Consider the following 23373-nt stretch of genomic DNA (forward strand, 5'->3'; position numbering starts at 1 on the left):
TAAACACTAACGCAAGTTGATGCCGCGACTCGACGCGAACCGTTCTTAGCAGGCAGGAAAAATGCTATTGACTTGTCCATAAATCAATTAGAGTGGGCGCAATTTTTCTAGGCTGTGGTTAAATGCAGCAAATGACTCCCATTTCCCTCCAATGAGCCTTTTACTGGTCACTTTGCGTTTTCTCCAATGCACTGGGGCGGAGTTTCCATGGAAACTGTGGCCTCCACCGCATGGAGAATGTCACAGCCTCTGCCCACCTCAGGTCACTTGCTGAGTTTACGAGACAATTGGATAACAATACGCGCTGACAAGAATGACATGTCCAACACACCGACCATTTCATTATCACTTGCAGATAACCCGATTGTTCTTCCCCATTACACGTACGTTAACGTGAGGGATATCCCTTGCCCTCATGGCACACTTCAACCTTGTGTCACCTCAAATATGTTTACTCACCGTCAAAAATAATCTTTTTAAATCATCAACATGCTGCCAGCTCAGTCATGTACTTTTTCTAATCAGTATTAATGCTAATTTGATAAGGAGCCATTTTTTTTGTTATGACACATGATCAAAACTCCGTTTTTTTCTACTAAAGTAGACAACTTTTTGTGTATTACTTGGACATATTGAGTTCTCATAATTTTAACATGCTTTCTTGCTTTCTTGCTTTCTCGACTACTTGGTCAAGTTTAAAAGTAAAAAAAAAAACATTTGAGCTAAGGCAGTTTGACCATAGATAGCCGATGGTTTGCGCGTGTGTGTATCGCTTTAAATGCTGTACCTTTAAATCGTACTCTATTCGCGGAGCTATGTCTCCCACAGTCCTACCGAACCAGGTTGTTTATCAGTAGGCGTTCCCCTAAGTCAGATCAACCAATAGCATTTCCTCCTCGGCGAGCGCGTACTTCGAATTGTAATGACGCTATCCAGTCGCGTCGTGGTGTTTTGCAGTTTATACAAATCCGACCAATAGGAGTACTTTTAAGGGCGTTAGCCAACCCCGGGCGCTCTAGACACAGCCAATCGGGGAAGATGCCGTGTTTAAACTCTCCACGCAGGCGGTGCTTCAGAGAGTTTTGGGGCCTGACTAATTAGGGAGGACTCACGCTGGGATTTGAATTTGGCCAACAATTTCTAACACAAGTTATTTGTGTTGTTCTAACTTGGACTCGGAGCTATAATTTCACCACAAATTGTCTTTCGGGGTGTGTGTGTTCAAATATCTTCTTATTTGACGTCGTCGTGAGCAACAAATCGCTGCCTGATTGCTGTCGTGTAGCCGGTGTGAAGATTCAAGATACTCGACATTGAGTACTTCTGCAATGAAAACCGATGGTAAGTCATTTCCCTCCATAAAATATCAAATATAGGTTGGAAACTGTGTCAGCTATTACTTGTATAGATTTAAACTAGAAGACAGCTTCTTTGACAGAGTTAGCAACCGTTAGCTCGACCTGGTAAGCTAAATTGCGAATATTATCGCACGTTCGACCGACGTATTTAATTAAAACATGTCTCTACTGGACGTATGCGCTGTAGTGTAAAACTATACGTCGAGTGCGTGAAACTCTCATAATCACGCTAATTTTAAAATCTCCAAGGACAGCCACGGGAGGGAAATTTGGGCGCTCACTTGGTTTGACTTGTTGAGTTAAACTCATTCGACGCTCTGTAATATACATTTTTAAATACTTTTAAAGGTGAAAACAAAACTGCTTATTGCTTGAAAAGACAGTTTTCAAATGTGTCGTGTGACTGGGTTAGGGGGCAGAAAATGGCAATAAAATGCGAAAATAGTCTGCCCTCCTGCCACCAAAATAAAAAAGTCAAAAAAAAACAATGAAACACCAACTTTTAGCTGATATTGAGTGTTCATTGACTGCCAATGACAAGACTAGTTGTCCAATTCCTGTTGACTGGCAAGCGGCGAATCAACCCATGGAAAAGTACGGTCTTTATACCTTTCTAAAAGTGACATATTTTAAAACGAGATATCGATACTTGGCAGATAACCTGTTGGGCTTGAGAGATGTAGCTTAATACGCATTGCTGTGTTGTTTGCCAAAGTTTTATGGCACTAACTCCCGTTTGTGTGCGCAGTCCACTGCCGTTGCCCAAAATGCTACTCTGTTCTGGTCCGGAAGAGGGTCCGCCCGTGCACGTCCACAATCACCTTGCTGAGTCTTCCCCAAGAGGTTCTCCTCTGTGTCCTTCGTTGTCTGTCCGCCGAGGACCTGCTGTCCGTCAGGGCGGTGAGTCGTCATCGGCGTCCGGGGCCGGCGCGCCCCGTTGCCGGCCACCCAACCAAACTATCTCTCTGCTGCAGGTTCATTCGCAGCTACGTGACATTGTTGACAACCACGCCACTGTTTGGGCCCGGGCCAGCTTCCGAGACACTTGGCCGTCCCCTAAAAATTTATGGTTGTTTGAAAGGTAAAGAAGGACAGGAGTCCAAATGAGTTGACATGTTTGTGCCTCTGTGTGTGTTTTCCTTCCTCATATGTGAAATTTCTTTCACAGAGCTGCAGAAAAAGGGAATTTCGAAGCGGCCGTCAAGTTAGGGATTGCTTATTTGTACAACGAAGGACGTGAGTAAATGGGTTTTCTCTTCTACTTAATAATATACTGTATTTTCACGACTATATGGCGCATCGTATTTTTAGCCGCAGTGTCAGTAACGAGTGCTATTTCTGTATTTTAAACACACAAAGGACGCACCGTAGTGAAATTAGCCTTTTAAAAAATTGGAGTTCTACCATGCCTCGGGGCCAAAAATGATGGACAACATCAATCACGGACGGAATGCCGACAAAAGACAGCAGAGCATTTTCTGGAGAAATGTGCATTGCGCTTAAAGAGATTAAGATGGCGTCCCGCTCTCTCCCCGAACAGCGCTGCTGAGCGACGAGGGCCAAGCGGACGTGTGCGGCCGCAACGCCTCGCGCTTCCTGGGACTGGCCGAGAGCCTGCGCTCGCCCGCCGCCGACCCCTTCGCCTGGCTCTTCATCCGTCCGCCGTGGTCGCCCAACGGCAGCTGCTGCAAGGCGGTGGTCTTCGAACACCTCAGGGCCGAGTGCCGGCGGGACAAGGTAGGTTTGCCGGGCGTCCTCGCCCTGCTCTCGCTTTCTGTACTTTTTTGTTTTGTTTTTGCCATTGGAAATGAATGGGAGGGGCAAAATCGGAAACGTGAATTTTTGTGACGTTGCTTTGCAGAAAAAAAATCCCCACAATAATCAGTGTTCTAGTTCTCGCCGATGCTTTCGCGGCTGACTTTGCTCACTCGGCATCCATTTTTAATCCCGTCAAGTATCCCGTGAGTCTACTGGGACCTTTTTTGTTTTGATTTGACCATTTTTCTTTCCACAGGAGAAGAAAGCTCCCTTGTTGCACTGCTTGGCTAGAGTATTACAGCTATTTGACGTGAGTAAAAGGCTCTGAGCTTATCCGCTTTTCCCTCGTTTCTATTTGCCCTCCAATTGCATGACAAAGTAACTGATTAGATCAGTATCCCTGATGAAAACGCGGACTTTTTCCCATCCATAGGGGGAGGACAAACACCGGGAAGCCATATCCATGTTGGAAGAGGCTTCGCGTTGCGGCTGTTTGCAGAGCTCCTATCTCTTATGGGAGCACTCCCGCAAAACTGCCGTGAGTGGAACATTTTCACTAAATCGATTCATTCGACAGGGCGCCTTATAATCCAGTGCGCTTTATATATGGACCAATACTAAAATTGTTATCACGATAAAATAAATCAGTCGATAGGACAACTACGGCAAGCAGCCCCTGACTACTATTTTCCCGTAGATAAAGTACTGCGCAATGACTGCTGGGATATATAGTTTTTTGTTGTCAATACACCCAATGGATTGTGGCCTGGTGATCGGCATCAACACTAGCTATTACGGTTCGATATTCATCCATAAATAATATATATATGCCATGCCTGGCTGCGTCTAAAAGAACGGTGCGTCCTTTGTGTGTGTAAAATACAGAAATAGCACTCGTTATTGACACTGAGGCTAAAAGTACGATGCATTGAATAGTCGTGAAAATACGGTATGTCATTTTGTTTTATTTTGTATTTTTTTGGGTCTTTCCCCAGATGTCAGATCCAGGCAGGTACCTCCAGTGTGTTCGAACCCTGAGAGACTACGCCGCCAGGGGGTCCTGGGAGGCGCAGGTGTGTGTCCACTGCACGTCATTCGCTTCACGCGGCACTTTTACCATCTAGCGGCCACATGAAACAATCCCCGGACAACCCGCCCGTGTCTCCGCAGCTGTCCCTAGCCAAAGTTTGCACCGCCGGCAACCCGCTGGGTCTGGACCCCAAAGCCTGCGCCGGTTTGGTGTCGCAATTTTTCAGCGGTTCTCGGCAGGCGGAGCGCGGCGGCACCCACGGACATATCCTGAGGCGGGGCATGAAGGACACCATGAGGTATTTGTGGCGCCGGAAGGTTCCCCTTCCCACGCCGGGCCCTCCCTCACGTGCTCTACCGTGCAGATACATTCTGGTGGACTGGTTGGTGGAGGTGACCACCATGAAGGATTTCTCCAGCCTGGCGCTGCACGTGACGGTGGGCTGCGTGAACCGCTACCTGGCGCTGCGCTCCGTCCCCAAAGTTTGTCTCCAGCTGCTGGGGATCGCCTGCATGGTGGTTTGCACGCGGTGAGACCCTTTTCCAGGTTTTTATTTTTGTTTTGCTTCTTAAAGTCAACCAAATTGACAAGTCTTGTCTTCTTTGTAGCTACATCAGTAAGGATATTTTGACGATAAGAGAAGCCGTGTGGCTGACGGACAACACCTACAAGTACGAGGACCTGGTGCGGATGATGGGGGAGGTGGTTTCTGTGCTGCAGGGAAAAATCAGGGTGAGTGTGCCCTACTTTGGAGGCCGATGAGTCATTTTTTTTTATTTAAAAAAAAATACCCAAACTGTTCTAGAAATACTGATATACGCATAAGGTAAAAAAGCACCCTACCCCAAAGAAAAAACGAAATAGCTTTATTTGTCAGTTCTACACATGTACTAAAAAGAAGAAATAAGTTGTTTCTTCACATTTCCAAACAAGGACAGGACAAAAAAACATAAACCTGTCTATTCTAAGGTAATAATAAATTGACAGATGTAACATCTTGCATGGTCTGGTTATAAAATGAATGCAGAAATGAGTTTTTTCCCCCCCCTGGGTCCTTCTCAAGAGAAAAACCCAATTGCTTTCCGTGCAGCTAATAGTCTAAAGAGATGAGTTGATTTGAGCAGGCGGGTTCCTTCCTTCCTTCCCCCCAGACCCCGACACTGCTGGACTACGGCGAGGTGCTGCTATCCCTGGTGCCCCTGGAGGGTCGGAGCGTTCACCTCTTCGGCTACATCTGCGAGCTGTCCCTGCTGTACTCGGCGCTGGCCGCGCCACCCCCCGCCAAGCTGGCGTGCGCCGTCCTGCTGCTCACCAGAGCCATGCATCACTACGGTAACAATCTCGGCGGGGGTCAATTCACTTGGCACCGCCCAACACAGATAATACTATATACAATAAAACGTGAGGCTCTGCCGTAGCGTTTCCTATCACCTTTTTAACGGTTGTCGTTGCTGCCCTTTCCCTCCAGCTCCCGTATGGCCCAGCCACCTGACGGACTACACGGGCTTCTCCAAGCGAGACCTGTGCCAGCTTGTTGTGCTACTTCACGTCAAGTGGTAAGCCGCCCTGGGCCCGCCAATCCCGAAGCCGTGTCTCACGCCCGTGCTATTTTCACCAATCCCGATCCACTATCTGGGTGATTTTTTTTTTTACTCATTGAAAGGCACTTTACCTTTTAAGGGCACCGTTCTAGTGACTGTGGCTATTTGGAGCTACATTTCAAATTGGTAATATACCGCACCAGGTTAAATGCACCCTTCGCTAATCACGCGTGATTTATTCAAATTTAGTCGACTGGGCTCCGTTAGCAACGCGTGTTGATTCCACCCCTCTTGTTAACTCGTTAGCGGCCATTGATTGCGCTTGGCGTGTATTCCAATTTGAGCGGGAGGGGCGAATAACCTTACCTAGAGTGTTGCTTTAACATTTGGGCTAGCTATTGTATCACCAAATCAAACTCCTTTTTCTTTTTGGGTTACTCAAATTTGACCAAATTCGCTTGTTGACTAATCAATGTAATTCCCTTTAGTAAGTAATGACATTGATTGGTCGGTAAGCTCTCTCAACCAGGCTATACCGATGAAAAAGCATCAAGCTATTAACCTAAAGACCATATAGAGGTGGCCAAATGCTCATTTCACAGTTAATTGTTTTTCTCCAACTTGTTTTTCCAGTTTCAGCCAAGACACGCCCATCGATTACAGGCACGTGTCTCTGACCGGCGTCAAGCAGCGTTTCGAAGATGACGTCTACCAGAGCATCAGCACGGAGAAGGTAGGTGTTTTTCCTCGCTGGTTTATCCGCCAAGGCTTGAAAGTCCCTACTTTCCAAGGCCATGGGTTACAAGGAGCTGTGTCACATCCTGGAGATCCCTGAAGTGGAACCTCAGGCCGAGCCCCTCAGCCCCACCGCCCAACCCACGGAGATCCACGTCTTCCTCGCCTCGCCTGCCGGCACCAGTAAAAGGTCATTTGGGGGGGAAAAGGACGGACGGATGGACGTCCGATCCCGCACCGAGGGGACGGCGGGCGTCCGGAGCGGAGCGTCGGTTCCCGCCGCTCATCCAAAGCTTCCGTCTACTCCCAAGGAGGCGCGACGACGCCCCACGGGTCGACGGGGGCGGCCGGGTGACCACTCCCACCGCGGAGCTGTCCAATCAGGAGGAGGGCATGCTGCTGTTGGAAATCCGGGACTGGAGGCTGGATTCCATCTCCTCTGGCTACGAGACCAATCGCGACGAGAGCAAGGGTGAGAAAGATGGAGATTGAGTCCAAATCCTAAATGGCTTCAAAACCTCTTGCATCGTTGCTTTCAAACAAAAAGGGTTGCAGGAGATGAATGAATATCCAGTGAGACATTTCACGCGCTCTCCTTCTTGACAGATTCCACCATATCCGTCCCATCGGACGCCGGCGCGACGGACTCTCCTCGAGACCGAGACGCCTCGGGCCGGCCCGAGGGGGAACGACGGGTCCCGCGTCCCGGAAAACGGGGCGTCCACAGTTCGGGATACTCGTCGGTGCAGAGCGCCAGTTCCTCCTCGTCTTCCGGAATCTCGTGCCCTCTCGCTTCCGCGGACGGCCAAGCTCTTCCCTCGCCGGATATCTGCCTTCTGCTCACCGTGCACAGGACACTGGGCCACGCCGCCAAGCAGGTGAAGCGAAAGAACTCGGCGGCGCACGGCGTGGGCGAGCCGGGGACGGGAGGCCATCCGCCCGCTCGCCTTCTGTAGGTGATGTCGATATCCTCCCTAAAGGCCAAGGTAAAGCACACGACGACACCGCCGGGGAAAAGGGAAGGAGTGACGGCTTGATGTTTCTGGAGGGACCGAAAATGTTTTGGGTTTGACCGCTCGAACTTGGAATAGGAGCTCAACTGCGTTTTTTTTTTTTGGCGTTCAACGTTCTGCATTCAAGTGACACAAGTTGACCTGGCCTCTTTTGTCAGTCGTGCGTCATCGTGTAGACGGGTCTTTTAGTCCGTGGCAAAAAGCCAAACCATCCCAGTTTGGACCCAAGTCAGTCAGGCAAGGGATAAAAAGGATTTGCTTTGGGAATAAGAATTTGTGGACTGTTCCGTATCAAATGATGGATTATTGGTAAAAAGGGAAAACCAATAGAAACACTTATTGACATGATCTACAATATTTAAGTCAAGAAATTAAATACAAATTTAAAACAGATTTATTTAGCTATTGAGAGTGCAGTAAATAGTGGGAGGGGGCTCGAACCCAAAGTAAAACCCAAGGATGGTACTAACTCATCAATGAGTTAACCTGCTGTGCCTTCCCTTTAAGTGCTGATTGTCAGAGTACATTTTTGGATAAACATTTTGTTTGTTTACATAAAGCAGAACAAACATCTGGGTTTGTTTTCTTGAACCACCAGCTATCCTCAGGACCATTTTGTCTGAATCCAATAACCTCATTGGTGTGTTGCGGGCTCTGTGTAAAGCCCATCTTGTATTATTTTTCTAGGTTTTGTCCGTTTCCTTCAAATGCACTGTTGCTACAACGAGCGCATCTTGTATTTGCCGAACCACTGAAGAAGTACGCTGCGTGCCAAAAGTACTCCGTTACCATTTTCTGTTTGTAAAAGGAAAAACAAATAACTGTGAATTCTGAGTGCACTTGAGTCATAGTAGAAGCGCACTACTAAACGGATGCATTGAAATGTTATTTATGTTTCACCGTTATTCCATGGGTGAGTCATGACGCGTTAGCTTTCAAACTCTTAAATTTGATAATAATCTGGTTTGCAGATTTAACATTTAGCCTGGTTGTCAGACTGAGAAAATGCTGGCTGGCAGACTGAATTTTCAAATGTTCTTTTGAAATCTGTCAGTAGTTCAAATGGTTCTTGCCTGTGGTGTTTTTCTTTGATATATATACACACACATGTTCTTGTGTGTAAAAGTTGAACAAATGTCACTCGATGCTACTTGAAAATGTGCAAAGTTGGTCATTTCACACTAGGTGGCATTTTTTTTCTACCATACAGTACACTTGTATGCCTTTTTGTATGTTTGTTTGTTTGTTTTCAAATAAACTTGTCAATGTTCATGATTTGTTACTTGGACTTGATCTAAAACAAATACTTTAATATCGTGACGTTATCAGTGATCGACATTTAATCTTGTGCAATCGTACGTCCTGCTGTGAAGCGTAACCAAGCGGTCACGTGACCTTGCTTCCAGCGACGATCACGTGGTACGTTTTTGTTGACTATTCGGCTGTAATTTCACGATGTATCCGTGAGCTAGTAGTGCGCCGTCATCCCCTCCCTAGTAGCAGCAGCCTCGGAAGGCGTCCCGGGGGAAATGCCCATGCGAATGCTGTCGCCGGAGCTCCGGACATGAGGAAAAAGAGAGGATTAAAGCCCCCACGGATGGTTTTATGCTCCGCTATTTAAGACGACAACAGAGGAAAAGGGACAACCACCTTGCGCCGAACACCTGCCGAAACAACGACGTCGGGGTAATGTTACATTTTATTCCAAAATACGGTATATTTTGAAGGTAGAGACATGTGTGTTTACGAGCCGAATGGACATATATCCGCGAGACGCTACGTAATTCGGTGAATTTATTCACGTTTACCCTCAACTCCCATCTTTTATCAGGAAGACTGGGGAATTGACTAGCAGGCGTGGGGGCCAATCAAAGGCATTTAAAGCCGCGCTGTGCCAATCAGAGACGACAGAAGGCGGGGACCAGGAAATTGTATGCCCTCAAAGGCCTTACTCTTATTTCCTCGAACACCCGAACAAAGCGGATATTTATTAGATATTTATATGGTGGTGTTAAGGGGTTCGTTGATTCGTAAACGTTAAAGAAGGGTGGTTTGTTGTCCAATCAGGGTTGCAGCCAAGCCGTAGTGGACCAATTGGAGGTCGAAGGCGGGTCTAATGGCAACAAGGAAACGTTCACTTCTTGAGAATTTCATTATTTTTAGAATTCTAGTTTTAAAAAAGCACGCAACTTGCAAACAATATATGGTTTTTATTTAAGTGAGCGGGTATTGTTTAAATCAAACAGGACAATGAAGGTAAATGACTTCTTTTTTTTTTCTTTAAAGGCTTTGATTTATCGCTTTTGATTTTCTGAAACCGAAACTGACATGGCAAACCTGCATGCTATTTTGAATATGGTTTTCTTACCTCGCGTTTAATGGGGCGAAACCCGTGCTATGTCATTCATTAATCGTTACTTTTTTCCTCTTTTTCCTAGCCTGACTGGTGGCAATAAATTATCGATTATGGCTATTGCGCGGCAGTTTGGGCTCTTGATATGGAAAAACTACCTTCACCAGGTAAGTTTAAGAAAGGTGATGTTTTCAAGTCCCTAAGGACGTAAACGCTCCTGCAAATTGTACTTTCAGCCAAATTCATCCATCACACACATTGTAATGGAAATAACAACAAAATAATGCATGCCTTTTTTTGTAACTGGAGATCGAGTTGTGTTGAAAATGCTAACCGGTCACTGTTTTCTCCATTTATAGTTCACATCTTCTACTAGTTTTATTCAGAGATTTTTACAGGCCATCATTCCAAACGCAGCCACACAACTCCTAATCATAAAAGACAAATATATCCTAATCTACCTCGGCTGTAGATTCTTTTGACTCCCATGTAAAGAAGGAATTTGCACCCCCCCAAAACTGCTGTTTGCGTGCCAATCTTTGCTTAACTCTGAATGGTCGCCCTCCAATATCAGCTCCCGTTTGCACAATCCGACATTTATACGACAAGGGGCGAATTTGCCTTATTGTCGCGACTTCAAATTGGATCTCCAACTCCCCGTGGGAAGGAGAGAAAAAAGCCAATCTGGGTTGCTCGACAAACTCGGGTTGCATGTTTAAGCGCCCCATCTGCTTTGCTAATACTAATAATATTAGCAGACAACGGGCTGGCCTTCTCTCCAAATGCGCGGCGGTGGCGCCAGGCCGGAGATATCGGTTCCGCCAGCGCCAGCGACCTGAAGTGAGCGCCTTCCGGGCATCCGGAACCACTCACTGCTGGCCCGTTAAAATAAATACGAGGGATGTTAAAGGAAGCCAAAAAGATGTAGGTCATGTGAAATTTGGACGGGTCCAAAGAAGGGGAATTAACATTGATCCCAAGTAGCATCACATGAATACATTAACTTTGTTTGACTGAGGAGTCGTTGTGTCCGCTCATCACAAGAAAGCAATTACGGCCTTCACCAAAGTACTTTCAGAGCCTTTCCATTACAGACGATACATTTTTTTCCCCCCAAAAATGATATTTGCTTTTGTTCTCTCTTTTCACTGGTGATTACAAAGAAAATTATAACAAAAAATGGACAGGTAATGTACAGCTGGGTCCACACAATTCTCCCCTTTCTCCAAACACCAAAATGAGAAGGGATGTGCTTTCAGGTGGCGGGAGGGGGGGGGGTGCAGGAGCTTATTTTCCAGTTCACCCTAGGGGACACCCTAAGTCGGTGGCTAGCCAATGGCAGGGCACGAGGAGACGAGGACAACTAACCACACCGAGGGACAATTTGGAGTGCTAAATTAGCCTAGCATGGATGTTTTTGTCCCCGGAGAAAACCCACGCAACATCCAAATTCCACGCGGTCGGGACCGCATCTCCGCTGACGGCTCCGCTTGCCTCCGCAGAAACGTCAAATCCTGGTGACGCTGGCGGAGATCATCTTGCCGCTGCTGTTCTCCGGCATCCTGATCGCTTTGCGGCAGAAGGTGCCCTTCAAGGACTTCCCCAACGCCACCGTCTACCCCAGTTTGTCGCCGGACTTCTTGCCGCGATATTTCCTGCGCCGCCTGCAGCTGGCCTACGTGCCCGCCAACTCCACCGCCGTGCGATGGGTGGCGGAGGACGTGCGCCTCAACCTGGCCCTGCCCTCAGGTGGGTGGCGCTGGAGTGGCATCCACTTTTTAGCACGGCTCTATTCCTTTCCGGAAACGTTGTGCCGAAAAGTTGGAACATAGTTCCCCTGCAAAAATCCAACTTTTCCTGCTAAGAATAGCTTGTTTTTCTCCACTGCTAAAAGTGGCCACGCTTTGAGATAATAGTAGGTGTGGTCACAAGAAGCCATACCGGTTCCTCTGGAAAGCGCACCCCCGCTCTCGTTTTACAACTGGCTTTTGGCGCTACGAACAATTAGCCGACACCTCCCCACCCAACCGTGACATCTTTTCCACCCGACGCGGGCCGCCACGAGCGTGCCTTAAATGTGATAGGTCTGTAAAAACAGCTTCAGGAGCAGGTTAAGAAAGAGTGAGATCCATTTAAAGGAAATAGGTTTATTAGCAGACTGCAGGATATAGTATAGTTTCTATGACAACGACCAAACTCTGGGCAAAGTCTGATTCATTAGTGGCAAGTCTCCATGACAACGACCAAACTTTGACAAAGTCTGATGAATCGTTGTCAAGTTTTCTATGATTACGATGTTTCTATACTTACAAAAAATGATACAATATGAACAAGCAATTGCCAAGCGTCTTTGTCATCTTATCTTACAATTGTCTGGCATTAGTTCAAACCGTCGCTTGTGTATCTTCTTAGATGCTTATTTTTTGGGTCATGCCTTTATTGCGCCACCTTGTGAAATGTCCAATCTGATTTGGAACTTGCCACCACTTGCACCGGCGAGAAAGAAAGTTTGTTACTACTTGCATGGTCTTGAAATGAAACATTTAAAAAGCATCATTTAAAAAAAACGTGAAAAGAGAAGGATGGATTGTCGATGTAATAAGTAGCCGTTTTACTTTGGTGGCAAAGTCCAAAAGTGGCCTCAGATGGCCCAAAAAAAATGAACATTTTGGTATTGGTCTCAGGCTAAAGCACTTTTTCCAAGCGTCTTTGCTGAATGGCGGGCGCCTCGCATTGCTGCACGTGCGCACGATAAGCCCGTGGCAAATTCCTCTCGTCCAACGTGAGTCAATAGAAAAAGAAAGCCCATCCACCTTGGCGACCTTTGCCCACACTTGGTTTCCCAAAAGGCTTTGGATGGGCGATGGGCTCTTTGTCAATCACGGCTCACGTCCCGTTCATTTGAAGGTGACGACGGGTCATTTTCCATTCATTTGAACTGGCTTTCTATTCCCCTCTCGGCGACCCCAAATCGACAGGAAGTGATCGCTATGCAACGAGAAGGCATCCAAAATCAACCTAACGGAATCCAAACATTATTTCTAAATGTTTTTTTTGCGCATTTTTTTGCTCGCTGGGCCTGTCGCCAGACCCTTTGGACCTCATGGAGGCCGGCCTCCCGCTTAGTTTTACGAGCCGTGCCGGCCGGCGAAGGATTTCGTCGTTGGTTCTCATCATTTCTTTTTTTCCATTCAGTGCGCGGCTTCGAGTCGGAGACGCAGCTGGAGGACTTTGTGAGGAAGGACCCGTTGTCCGGCAAGCTCCTGGCCGCCGTGGTCTTCCAGGAGCCCTGTTGTGGGCCTGACCAACCGTTGCCCCTTCAGGTAGGAAGCGTCCAACCTCCCGTCCAAGGCGCCTGGGCCCGCTTCAAATCCTTCCGTCCCGCTCGATCAGCCCGTTTTATGGAGGAAGATCTGTCTGTCTGTATCTTTGTGGCAGGTCAGCTACCACTTGCGCTTCAGCTTCAGCCCTCGCAACGCGCCCGACAAAGAGCGGACGGAGCTGGACCCCAACAGCGACCTGGACTGGCACACCATCAGCCTCTACCCGCTTTTCCAGCTGCCCGGGCCCCGCGAACAGTACTACGCCGATGGCGGGACGCCCGGTGAGCGCCGCCAAATTAGATGGGATGGTTTTCACTGGGAGACGCTTTGGGCGAGCGCCCAGGGCCCAGTTGCCATGGCACCGCCCACTCGCCACTCGCCCAAAATATGCCCGTGTCCATTTTGCTTTGACTTTTGCTACGGCCAGGTTACTACCGAGAGGGCTTTTTGGCGGTGCAGCACGCGGTGGACCGAGCCATCATGCGGAGTCACAACAGCAGCGGCGCCGAGCGCCTCCTGAGCCGGAGCCGAGTGCTGCTGTCGCGCTTCCCCTACCCGCCCTTCCTGTACGACGTCTTCATCCTGGCCATCCAGAACCAGCTGCCCCTGCTGCTGGTGCTCAGCTTCACCTACACCTCCCTCAACATCGTGCGAGCCGTGGTGCAGGAGAAGGAGCGTAAGCTCAAGGTGGGTGTGGCTGGTGGGCGTGGCCTCCTCCTCCTCCTCCTCGCCTCCTCACCTTCTTCTCCTTTTTCAGGAATACATGAGGATGATGGGGCTCAGCAACTGGCTCCACTGGACGGCTTGGTTCCTCTCCTTCTTCCTCTTTCTCGCCGTCTCCGTCTTTTTCGTCACGCTGCTCCTCTGCGTCCGGGTGAGTGCAAATCCCACCGGCGAAGGCCCGGCTCACCGGCGGCGCCCGCTCACCGGCGTCCGCTCGCCGGCAGGTCAGCCCAAACGGAGCCGTCCTGAGTTCCAGCGACCCCACGCTGGTCTTTGTCTTTCTCCTCACCTTCGCGGTGGCCACCGTCAACTTCAGCTTCATGATCAGCTCCTTCTTCTCGCGAGGTGAGAGCGCAGGCGTTTCTTTTCCGTCCGAGGAGCCTCGCCCCCGTGGTGGCGCCACCGCCGAGGTGGGGGTCCTCACGTCTGTTCCCCGTCCTCAGCCAACGTGGCGGCGGCGGCGGGCGGCTTCGCCTATTTCCTCAGCTACCTGCCCTACTTGTTCCTGTGGCCCCGCTACGACCTCCTCAGCCACGGGCAGAAGGTGTCGGCCTGCCTCATCTCCAACGTGGCCATGGCCATGGGAGCGCAGCTTCTCGGGATGTTCGAAGGCAAAGGTGGGTCGCGAGGACGGACAAACTGACGGACGGACGGACGGACGGACGATCACCTTTCAAAGAAAGTGCACCAATCCACGTAAAAATGCCTCCATCCCACGCAGGCACGGGCGTTCGGTGGTCCAACGTCTTCGACTCGGTGACGGTGGACGACGACTTCTCCTTGGCCCAGGTGATGGGCCTGCTGCTCTTGGACGCCTTCCTCTACGGCCTGGTGGCCTTCTACGTGGAGGCCGTTTTCCCGGGAGAGTACGGCGTGCCGCTGCCCTCCTACTTCTTCCTGCTGGTACGTGGCCCTCGGGATGGGATCCGCTTTTTGGCAAGGGGGCGCACGCCGAGCCAGACGGGGCCTTTTTCCCGCCGCAGCCCTCCTACTGGCGCGGCGTCCCCCGCGTGGCCCCGCCGGGCGAAAAGGAGGACGAGGAGGACGCCGAAAAAGCTCTGAAAGGAGAATTCGTGGAGGAGGAGCCCCAAGGCCTGGTCTCCGGGATCAAGATCAAGCATCTGGTCAAGGTGAGCCCGTCGCTAAATGCGGCCAAAATGCTTTTACCGTATTTTCACGACTATAAGGCCCACATAAAAGTCTGAAATTTTCTCCAAAATAGACAGGGCGCTTTATAATCCAGTGCGCTTTATATATGGACCAATACTAAAATTGTTATCACGATAAAATCAAATAAATCCGTCGATAGGACAACTACGCCAAGCAGCCCCAGACTCTACTCTTTTCCCGTAGATAAAGTACTGCACAGTGACTGCTGGGATATATAGTTTTTTTTGTCAATACACCCGATGGATTGTGGCCTGCCGATCGGCATCAACACTAGCTAGCTACTTAACATACCTGTCAACCTCTGCCGATAACTGCCCTTATAAATGATTATGATTCCCCTTACAAACCCCCCAAAAACCTTACAAACACTGTATGACTCGTACGGTGTTTGTAAGGTTTTTTGGGGGGTTGTAAGGGGAATCATAATCATTTATAAGGGCAATTATCGGCAGAGGTTGACAGGTATGTGTTTGGCATAACTAACTCGTAGTTTCTGACAATACGACACACACGCAGCTCGTAGTCCACCATTTTAGTGGTCCAGACGCTTTTTTTTCATACAAGCACCACATACCGTGAGAAGAAAGCGGTCGTCCCAAACGTTGAATTTGTCACCACCACAGGAGTTCGGCACGGGCAAGAAAAGCCGCCAAGCCGTGCGGGACCTGACGCTCAACATGTTCGAGGGCCAGATCACCGTTCTGCTGGGACACAACGGCGCCGGCAAGACCACCACGCTCTCCATGTTGACAGGTGACGACCCGAAGGACGTCCCGGAGCCGGGGCCGGTGCCGACCGCTACTGACCGGCTTTTCCTCGGTCCGGCCGGGCAGGTCTGTTCCCCCCCACCGGCGGGAGGGCCTACATCAACGGCTACGACATCTGCCGGGACACGGCCCTGGTCCGCCGCAGCCTGGGTCTCTGTCCCCAACACGACGTTCTCTTCGATAACCTGACCGTCAAAGAGCACCTCCTTTTCTACGCCCAGGTAGTCGCTCGTGGCCGTGAGGGGGCCGCTCCACAGTGAGCCGCCATCTTTGCCTTTCAGTTGAAAGGCTTCTCCAAAGCCAAGATCGAAGACGAGGTGGAGCGGATGGTGAGCGTCCTCCGTCTGGAAGACAAGCGGAACGCCCGCTCCAAAACGCTGTCGGGCGGCATGAAGCGCAAGCTCTCCATCGGCATCGCCCTCATCGGCGACTCCAAGGTGCGGGGGGTCTGCGGGGTCGCGGGGTCGCGGGGTCGCGGGGTCGCGGGGCCGCGGGGCCGCGGGGCCGCGGGGCCCCTCCCTAAACCTGGCTCCACCCCCGAACGCCCTTCCTCCCGACGGCAGGTGGTGATGTTGGACGAACCCACGTCCGGCATGGACCCGTCGGCCCGGCGCGCCACCTGGGACCTCCTCCAGGGCGAGAAGAGCGGACGCACCATCCTGCTGACCACGCACTTCATGGACGAGGCCGACCTGCTGGGCGACCGCATCGCCATCATGGCCGGCGGCGAGCTGCAGTGCTGCGGCTCGCCGCTTTTTCTCAAGAACAAATACGGTGAGCACCCGCAGACTTTTTTCCCCCTCTTCTAATCCGACGCTCTCGTCACTCCGAGTGAAGAAAACGACCGACTTTGGACATTGGGCCCATGTTACGGGCGGGACTAAAGGAGATACTCCGATAAAATAAGGACGTGTGCGTTGCCGCCAGGAGCCGGCTACCACATGGTGATCGTGAAGGAAGCCCTGTGTAACGTGTCGGAGATCGGCCGCCTGGTTCACCTCTACGTCCCCAACGCCACGCTGGAGAGCAGCGCGGGGGCGGAGCTCTCCTACATTCTACCCAAGGAAAGCACCAGCAGGTCCGGCGCTCTTTTCCATCCCGCCACAGAATACGCCGACACGTCACGTGGCGCCGTTCGCGTCGGTCACGCGGCGTCCCGACTTGCGTTTTCCCTCCGTCAGGTTCGAGCTGCTCTTTGCCGAGCTGGAGATGAACAGGGAGGAGTTGGGCATCGCCAGCTACGGGGCGTCCGTCACCACCATGGAGGAGGTCTTCCTCAGGTCGGTGTCACCGCGGGCCCTCGTTTTCGCCGCCTGGCGGCGTTTCCTGAAAATGCTTTTCCGTCATTCAGAGTGGGCAAATTGGTGGACTCCAGTTTGGACATCCAAGCCATCCAGCTGCCCGCCCTGCAGTACCAACACGAACGGCGCTCGCACGACTGGACCACGGACGACGCCAGCAGCCTGAGCGGCATGACCGACGTCACCGACTTCACCGACAGCGGCACGCTCATCTCCGAGGACTGTTCCAACATCAAGCTCAACACGGGGGTGAGGCCACGCCCGACGGGTGGCCGCCCGACGGTCCATTCCGTCCGCTGCCTCCTGACCCGACGGGACGCTCGCTCTCCTCGGCCAGGCGAGACTCCACCTGCAGCAGTTTTACGCCATGTTCCTGAAGAGGGCGCTCTACAGCTGGAGAAACTGGAAGGTGATAATGGCCCAGTTCCTCATCCCTTTGGTTTTCACCCTGTTGGCCCTGGTGGTGGCGCGCACCCTGCCCGACCACAAGAAGGCGCCGCGGCTGGGACTGGAGCTGGCCCGCTACGGCCCCACCCGGGTCCCGGTGGGCCTCCCCCCGGGGACGGGCGGCCCGGCCTCGGAGCTGGCCGCCGCTTACGCCTCGCAGCTGCCGGCGCAGGACGGCCGGCCGCTCAACGTCAGCGGTGAGTTTGGAGCCGCGGCGTGGCGTCGGACCACCCGACTCGCCATCGACCCTCGTCCGCCCGCCCCCAGATCTCGGCGACTACGTCTTGGCACGAGCGGAGGAGGAGGGCGGTGTCTTCAACGAGCGCTGCGTGGTGGGCGCCGCCTTCCGCGGACGCGGCGACCACTTTGTCGAGGCCACGGCGTACTTCAACAACGAGGGCTACCACACGGCCGCCACGGCGCTCGCGCTGGTGGACAACGCCCTGTTCCGACTCCTGGCCGGGCCCGAGGCGTCCATCCGGGTGGCCAACCACCCGCTCCCGCGCAACCTGTCGGAAGCCGCCCGGAGCCAGCTCACAGAGTGCGCCAATCGAAGCCCTCGGTTCGGTTCGGGACGAGCGAGCAGACGGCGGCGGCGGAATGAATTGTGCGTCTCTTCTTTTTTGGCGCAGGGGAAAGACGGGCTTCGTCATCGCCATCAACCTGATGTACGGAATGGCCTCGCTGTCCAGCACCTTCGCGCTGCTGCTGGTCACCGAGTCGGCCCTCAAGTCCAAGCACGTGCAGATGGTCAGCGGCGTCTACCTGTCCAACTTCTGGTTCTCGGCGCTGCTCTGGGACCTGGTCAACTTCCTTTTGCCGTGCCTCCTCATGTTGGTGAGTGGGACAGCCCGATGGCCCACCCGAAGCCCGGCCGCCCCGGCGCTGACGCCCGTCCCTCCGTCCGTGTTCCTCGGCCAGGTGGTGTTCGGGGCCTTCGGCGTGGAGGCCTTCGTGGAGGAGGGCCGCCTGGTGGACGTTCTCCTGATGCTCCTGCTGTACGGCTGGGCGGTGGTGCCGCTCATGTACCTGCTCAGCTTCCTCTTCTCGTCGGCCGCCACCGCGTACACCCGGCTGACCATCTTCAACGTCATCTCCGGCACCGCCACCTTCCTGGCCGTCACCATCATGTCCATTCCGGGTGAGAGAGAAGGCGGGCCAAGCCAAGCCAAAAAAAAAACTAAAAATGACCACGACGACGACTTGTCCTTTTTCTCCAGAGTTGAAATTGCAGGACCTGTCCCACTTGCTGGACAAGGTCTTCCTGATCTTTCCAAACTATTGTCTGGGAATGTCCTTCTCTCAGTTCTACCAGAACTACGAGTTCATCACCTTTTGCACAGCCAACCCAGAAACGATGGTCATCTGCAAGATCCTTAGTAAGTTATGGGCCGGGGTTTTGGACCGTCGGGCTTTGGTCTTCACAACCCAAGCAATTCAAGCTGTCGAGTGTGTTGTTATTTTCAATGGGAAGCCACCACCACAAGCGTGCGTTGTTTTTCTCCTGGTCCTCGTTAGATATCACATACCAGAGCAACTACTTCTCCATGTCGGAGCCCGGCGTGGGCCGCTTCTTGGTGGCCCTTTCCGCGCAAGGCCTCATTTTTCTCACGCTGCTCTTCGTCATCGAGCTGCAGTGCGTCCGCTCGCTCCGGCGAGTCCTGGCCTCGCTCTGCCGGAGGCCCAAACGGGTACGGCTCGCCGACGGAGAAGGGCCGGCCGGGTCGGGCCGGGCCGGGCCGGGAGGGGACGCATGGTGATCTCCCCTTGTCTGTTAGTTTTCTTTCCTAGGAGACCCGGCGCCGCCGCCACCGCCGCCGGAGGACAGAGACGTGGCGGACGAACGCAAGCGGATCCTGGAGTGCCATCCCGTGGTGGAGTCCATGGTCGGGAGCCCGCTCGTTCTGCAAGAGCTCAGCAAGGTCGCCTGCCGCCGTTAGCCCTTAGCGGTTAGCGTGGGGTTCAAATTGGGCAAGACAAACCATTGGGATGCTCTTTTTTTTCCCTCCGCAATACATTTCCGAGTCATCCAGACGCGCCATGACGGACGGATCGTCGTCATCGTGTGACTTGACGATTCTTTTGTGTTGACAAAGTCATTTTTTTTCGTTTTTTGCGGACGTCAGGTGTACGGCGGCGGCCAAGCGCTGGTGGCCGTGGACCGCCTCTCCCTGGCCGTGGGCAAAGGAGAGTGTTTCGGCCTGCTGGGCTTCAACGGCGCCGGGAAGACCACCACCTTCAAGATGCTGACCGGCGACGAGAGCGTCACCTCCGGCGACGCCTACATTGACGGCTACAGCATCTTGAGAGACATCAAGAAGGTGAGTGAGTCCGGGCAAAAGCGGGACGGGGAAGGCTTCAAAAGTGGCACGGAATGGCCGGCGGGCCGGCCAATGGCGGGGCTCCAAACTGTCAATGTTATCTCATCGGCTAAGATAACGTAGACTGCATTCCACGGGAAGATTTTGGTGGCGGTCTGTCTCGGCCGATTCGGCATTTGAGCTCACGGGTTATCGACGGTGCGGTCCGACAGGTGCAGCAGCGCATCGGCTACTGTCCTCAGTTCGACGCCGTGCTGGAGCACATGACGGGCAGGGAGACCCTGAGCATGTACGCCAGGCTGCGCGGAATCCCCGAGAAGTACGTGTCGGGCTGCGTGGAAAACGTGCTGAGGTCGCTGCTCCTGGAGCCCCACGCCGACAAGCTGGTGCGCAGCTACAGGTGAGCGAGCCGGCCGGTTGCCGGCCGCCGAAAATGCCACGGACCCGTTTCGAGCGCTGTCCTACCGTGACCTCCCCCTCACGTACAGCGGCGGCAACAAGCGCAAACTGAGCGCCGGCGCCGCGCTCATCGGCGGACCTCCGGTCATCTTCCTGGACGAGCCCTCCACGGGGATGGATCCCGTGGCCCGGAGGCTGTTGTGGGACGCCATCACGCGCACGCGTGAGTCCGGCAAGGCCGTCGTCATCACGTCGCACAGGTGAGTGAGAGGGAGCTAAGACCTGGGGGACGACCCGGGCGGACCGTCGTTAGCGGCTAGTTTTTGCCGCCCATTCGTATGGTTTCCACGCTCTTGATTGGATCTGGTTATTTTTGACCCCGCCCAGCATGGAAGAATGCGAGGCGCTGTGCACGCGACTGGCGGTGATGGTCAACGGCCAGTTCAAGTGCTTGGGGAGCCCGCAGCACCTGAAGAGCAAGTTCGGCAGCGGCTACACCCTGCTGGCTAAAGTGCACGCCGACGCCGACGGCGAGGGCGAGGGCGGGGACGGGCGCCTCCGCCTCTTCAAAGAATTTGTCCAAAGCACCTTCCCAGGTTGGACAGACTTGACTTACTTCCTTACTTGCTTCCCTCCCGTGACTTGATAGGCCTTTTTGTCACCGGCTTACAGGAAGTCAACTGAAGGACGAGCACCAAGGAATGGTCCACTACCATTTGACGGACAGGACGCTCACCTGGGCTCAGGTAGAGTCCGTCCATGCCCACATCGGGAAGGCGCCATCAAAATGTTCTGTCCCAATCGGGATACATTCATAGCCTATATACCAGGGGTAGGGAACCTATGGCTCGGGAGCCATATGTGGCTCTTTCCATGGGTGCATATGGCTCGGGAGCCATATGTGGCTCTTTCCATGGGTGCATATGGCTCGGGAGCCAAATGTGGCTCTTTCCATGGATGAAAACGGCTCGGGAGCCATATGTGGCTCTTTCCATGGGTCCATATGGCTCTCCGCTAACCTGTGAGGTAAAATATGAAAATGAATGGTGAGAGAGCGGAGTCCCGAACGCACTAACAAGAGCATCATTGTGGCGTTGCCACTACCTCTAGCACCACTTTAATCATAATTTTGTTTTTTATTACACTTCTGCATGCATGATGTCATTGATACCGATTTATTAGCAACGTCATAAAAATGTTGTCAAAATAATTCCGAGACTTTTTATACTTAAAAGTGGTGAAAGGACAAAAAGATCAGCCATTTTCATGTAATTTTACTTTTCAATTCTGAGAATGGCTCTCAAGGAATAACATAATTTGAAAATATGAATTGTTTATGGCTCTCTCCGTCAAAAAGGTTCCCGACCCCTGCTGTATAGCATATGTACTACCCTGGCACTGGTTCAGATGGCTAATTTTTGTCTTTTTGCTCTTTTTTTTGTTTGTTTTTTTGGCTAGGTGTTTGGCACCCTGGAGGCCGCCAAAGAGAAGTACGCCATCGAAGACTACTGCGTTAGCCAAATTTCACTGGAGCAGGTTTTCCTCAGCTTTGCTCAGTTCCAACACTGCACGGAAAGGGCCAGGAAGTAAGCCCCTCCCTCCCTCCCAAAACTCTCCCCTCGCCTCCCCTTGCCTTCCCTTCCCTTCACCTATCCGTCCTTTCCCCCACTGCGACCGGTCCGCCTGTACTCAGCGCACCGCTCTTGCGTAACGGAATTTTATTCCGTTTTTTTTTTTTTTTTTTTTTAATGAGGTCAAAGGCAACGAAGTCATCGTTGTTGAAAATTGCGTCCAATCGCCTTTGTGGGTATCGGTGTCATGACTTAAATATCTTATTTTAAGACCTGATTATGTTTTAAAGCACCTTTTGGGTGAAGGGTGAATGAATGAATGAATGACCGTTTCATAAGTTAATGATTGTCGCACACCTTCAAGCCTTATCTAAATAGCGAGGGTTATTTCTTCTTGTTTGTTTTTTGCTTGTTTTTTTTTATTATTATTGCCTTTTTGTCCACGCCCCCAGTGGTTGTCAGGTGCAAAAAAAAAAAGGACAAAAATCATGTGATATGTGCGGAGAAGTAAGTCAGAGTGCACAGCCTTTTTGCACTTTGTTATGCAAGCCCGACTTGCTCTCGTAACCGGTCGCCCGCCGTCAATGGCGGCCGTCGGGAGCGGGCGCCGGCGTCGGTAGCGGTTCCCGAAACGTCGATCCGTTTGGTTGACTCCACCCGACCGCGACGGCGGCGCGAGCAAATGGAGAGTTTTTGCGCCGCAAATGTCAAATGTGTTTTAGCGTAGCCTAGCTCAGGGGTGTCCCGGCTTTCAGAAAAATACAACAATGCAAATACTTTTTATTTTTTAAACAGATCAAGTGATGGGGATTTTAAATGAAGTTCAGTTTTAACGGCTAATTCATTGCCGGCAATTTGTCCCAACTCAAGCCTCTTATCCCATGCTATTCTCTTGTGCGAGCCCCGGTTTGGACACCCCCGTAGCTCAGCTCGTCCAGACGAGTTGTCGTCGTCGTCGCCGACGCCGATTCTCGAAGCCTTCTTTGCACTTTTAATATTCCCATTCCTCATCGGCGAAGGGATCGTGACACCGCGCGCGGTCTTGTCGCCGCCGTTCGCCGTCATCTGCGCTTGAATGTATATTTAGCCAGCAAAAAAGAAAAAAATGGGCCGCATGAGATGCTTTTGCAGAAAACCTCCGACATTCCGCCAAAAGATCACTTAACCACTCATTTTTAAACGTTTTTTTTGTTTCCTCAAGTGTATTTTGCACACGTGGTGGCGTCCGCGTACGACTTGAATGAAAATTGTGTGCTTGTTGAAAGAAGGTGGCACTGCTGTACATGAACTCATTAAGGGACTATATTGATATTGATATGATTTGAACTGTACTCAACCGGCCGGCCTGTGTACGTGCTGTCGTCTTCCTTTTTGCATTAAAATGGCGCTCTGTGCAAAAGGGAGCAAAAAGAGGCTTTTCTCTCCGTTGAAAATATGCTAACTTTTTTCCAATCGTCATTATTATTAGAGTTTCTTGAAAGCTTCCCTAGAATCCGAAGATCTGAAACCCGGAAAACAAACACGTTAACGTAACAATGGAGGACAATGGGCTAAACGGGCAGC

General features: G+C 51.8%; 2 protein-coding genes across 4 annotated transcripts; both read left to right on the forward strand.

Moving 5' to 3' along the window:
* Positions 1 to 1057: 1057 nt before the first annotated feature.
* On the forward strand, positions 1058 to 8707 carry ccnf (cyclin F). Of its 2 annotated transcripts, XM_077618030.1 has the most exons (18): positions 1058 to 1341; positions 2107 to 2258; positions 2333 to 2439; positions 2527 to 2594; positions 2899 to 3095; positions 3373 to 3426; positions 3550 to 3654; positions 4112 to 4189; positions 4287 to 4444; positions 4511 to 4675; positions 4755 to 4878; positions 5298 to 5478; positions 5615 to 5702; positions 6321 to 6420; positions 6479 to 6612; positions 6734 to 6894; positions 7029 to 7408; positions 8123 to 8707. In XM_077618030.1, the coding sequence occupies exons 1-17, from the start codon at positions 1329 to 1331 to the stop codon at positions 7376 to 7378; spliced, it is 2235 nt and encodes a 744-aa protein (XP_077474156.1). In that variant the 5' UTR covers positions 1058 to 1328; the 3' UTR covers positions 7379 to 7408; positions 8123 to 8707. The 2 variants fall into 2 exon arrangements, with proteins under 2 accessions (XP_077474156.1, XP_077474155.1); XM_077618029.1 differs by having other exon boundaries at positions 7029 to 8707.
* A 137-nt stretch (positions 8708 to 8844) lies between these two features.
* On the forward strand, positions 8845 to 23209 carry abca3b (ATP-binding cassette, sub-family A (ABC1), member 3b). 2 transcript variants are annotated; one of them, XM_077619355.1, is made up of 31 exons: positions 8845 to 9121; positions 9874 to 9955; positions 11291 to 11537; positions 12984 to 13111; positions 13227 to 13392; positions 13539 to 13798; positions 13869 to 13985; positions 14059 to 14179; positions 14278 to 14451; positions 14556 to 14737; positions 14818 to 14964; positions 15628 to 15757; positions 15838 to 15992; positions 16053 to 16208; positions 16335 to 16545; positions 16699 to 16849; positions 16953 to 17051; positions 17123 to 17321; positions 17410 to 17716; positions 17787 to 18060; positions 18152 to 18356; positions 18441 to 18660; positions 18740 to 18898; positions 19038 to 19210; positions 19298 to 19441; positions 19646 to 19840; positions 20053 to 20240; positions 20329 to 20499; positions 20627 to 20835; positions 20912 to 20985; positions 21698 to 23209. In XM_077619355.1, exons 2-31 carry the CDS (start codon positions 9902 to 9904, stop codon positions 21827 to 21829), a joined length of 5148 nt encoding a protein of 1715 aa, XP_077475481.1. In that variant the 5' UTR covers positions 8845 to 9121; positions 9874 to 9901; the 3' UTR covers positions 21830 to 23209. The 2 variants fall into 2 exon arrangements, with proteins under 2 accessions (XP_077475481.1, XP_077475483.1); XM_077619357.1 differs by lacking the exon at positions 8845 to 9121 and adding an exon at positions 9408 to 9691.
* Positions 23210 to 23373: the final 164 nt, after the last annotated feature.

Source organism: Stigmatopora argus, chromosome 14 (assembly GCF_051989625.1).
Source record: "Stigmatopora argus isolate UIUO_Sarg chromosome 14, RoL_Sarg_1.0, whole genome shotgun sequence".
Taxonomy (NCBI): domain Eukaryota; kingdom Metazoa; phylum Chordata; class Actinopteri; order Syngnathiformes; family Syngnathidae; genus Stigmatopora; species Stigmatopora argus.

Excerpts from the sequence above, each read along its gene's own strand:
- ccnf (XM_077618029.1), top strand. Across the intron at positions 2,595-2,898 it reads TTATTTGTACAACGAAGGAC|CGCTGCTGAGCGACGAGGGC; the intron begins GTGAGTAAATGG and ends CTCCCCGAACAG. Across the intron at positions 3,655-4,111 it reads AGCACTCCCGCAAAACTGCC|ATGTCAGATCCAGGCAGGTA; the intron begins GTGAGTGGAACA and ends GTCTTTCCCCAG.
- abca3b (XM_077619355.1), top strand. The coding sequence starts at position 9,902 with ATGGCTATTGCGCGGCAGTTTGGGCTCTTGATATGGAAAAACTACCTT. Across the intron at positions 14,180-14,277 it reads CAGCTCCTTCTTCTCGCGAG|CCAACGTGGCGGCGGCGGCG; the intron begins GTGAGAGCGCAG and ends CCCCGTCCTCAG. Across the intron at positions 18,061-18,151 it reads GCCCGGAGCCAGCTCACAGA|GGGAAAGACGGGCTTCGTCA; the intron begins GTGCGCCAATCG and ends TTTTTGGCGCAG.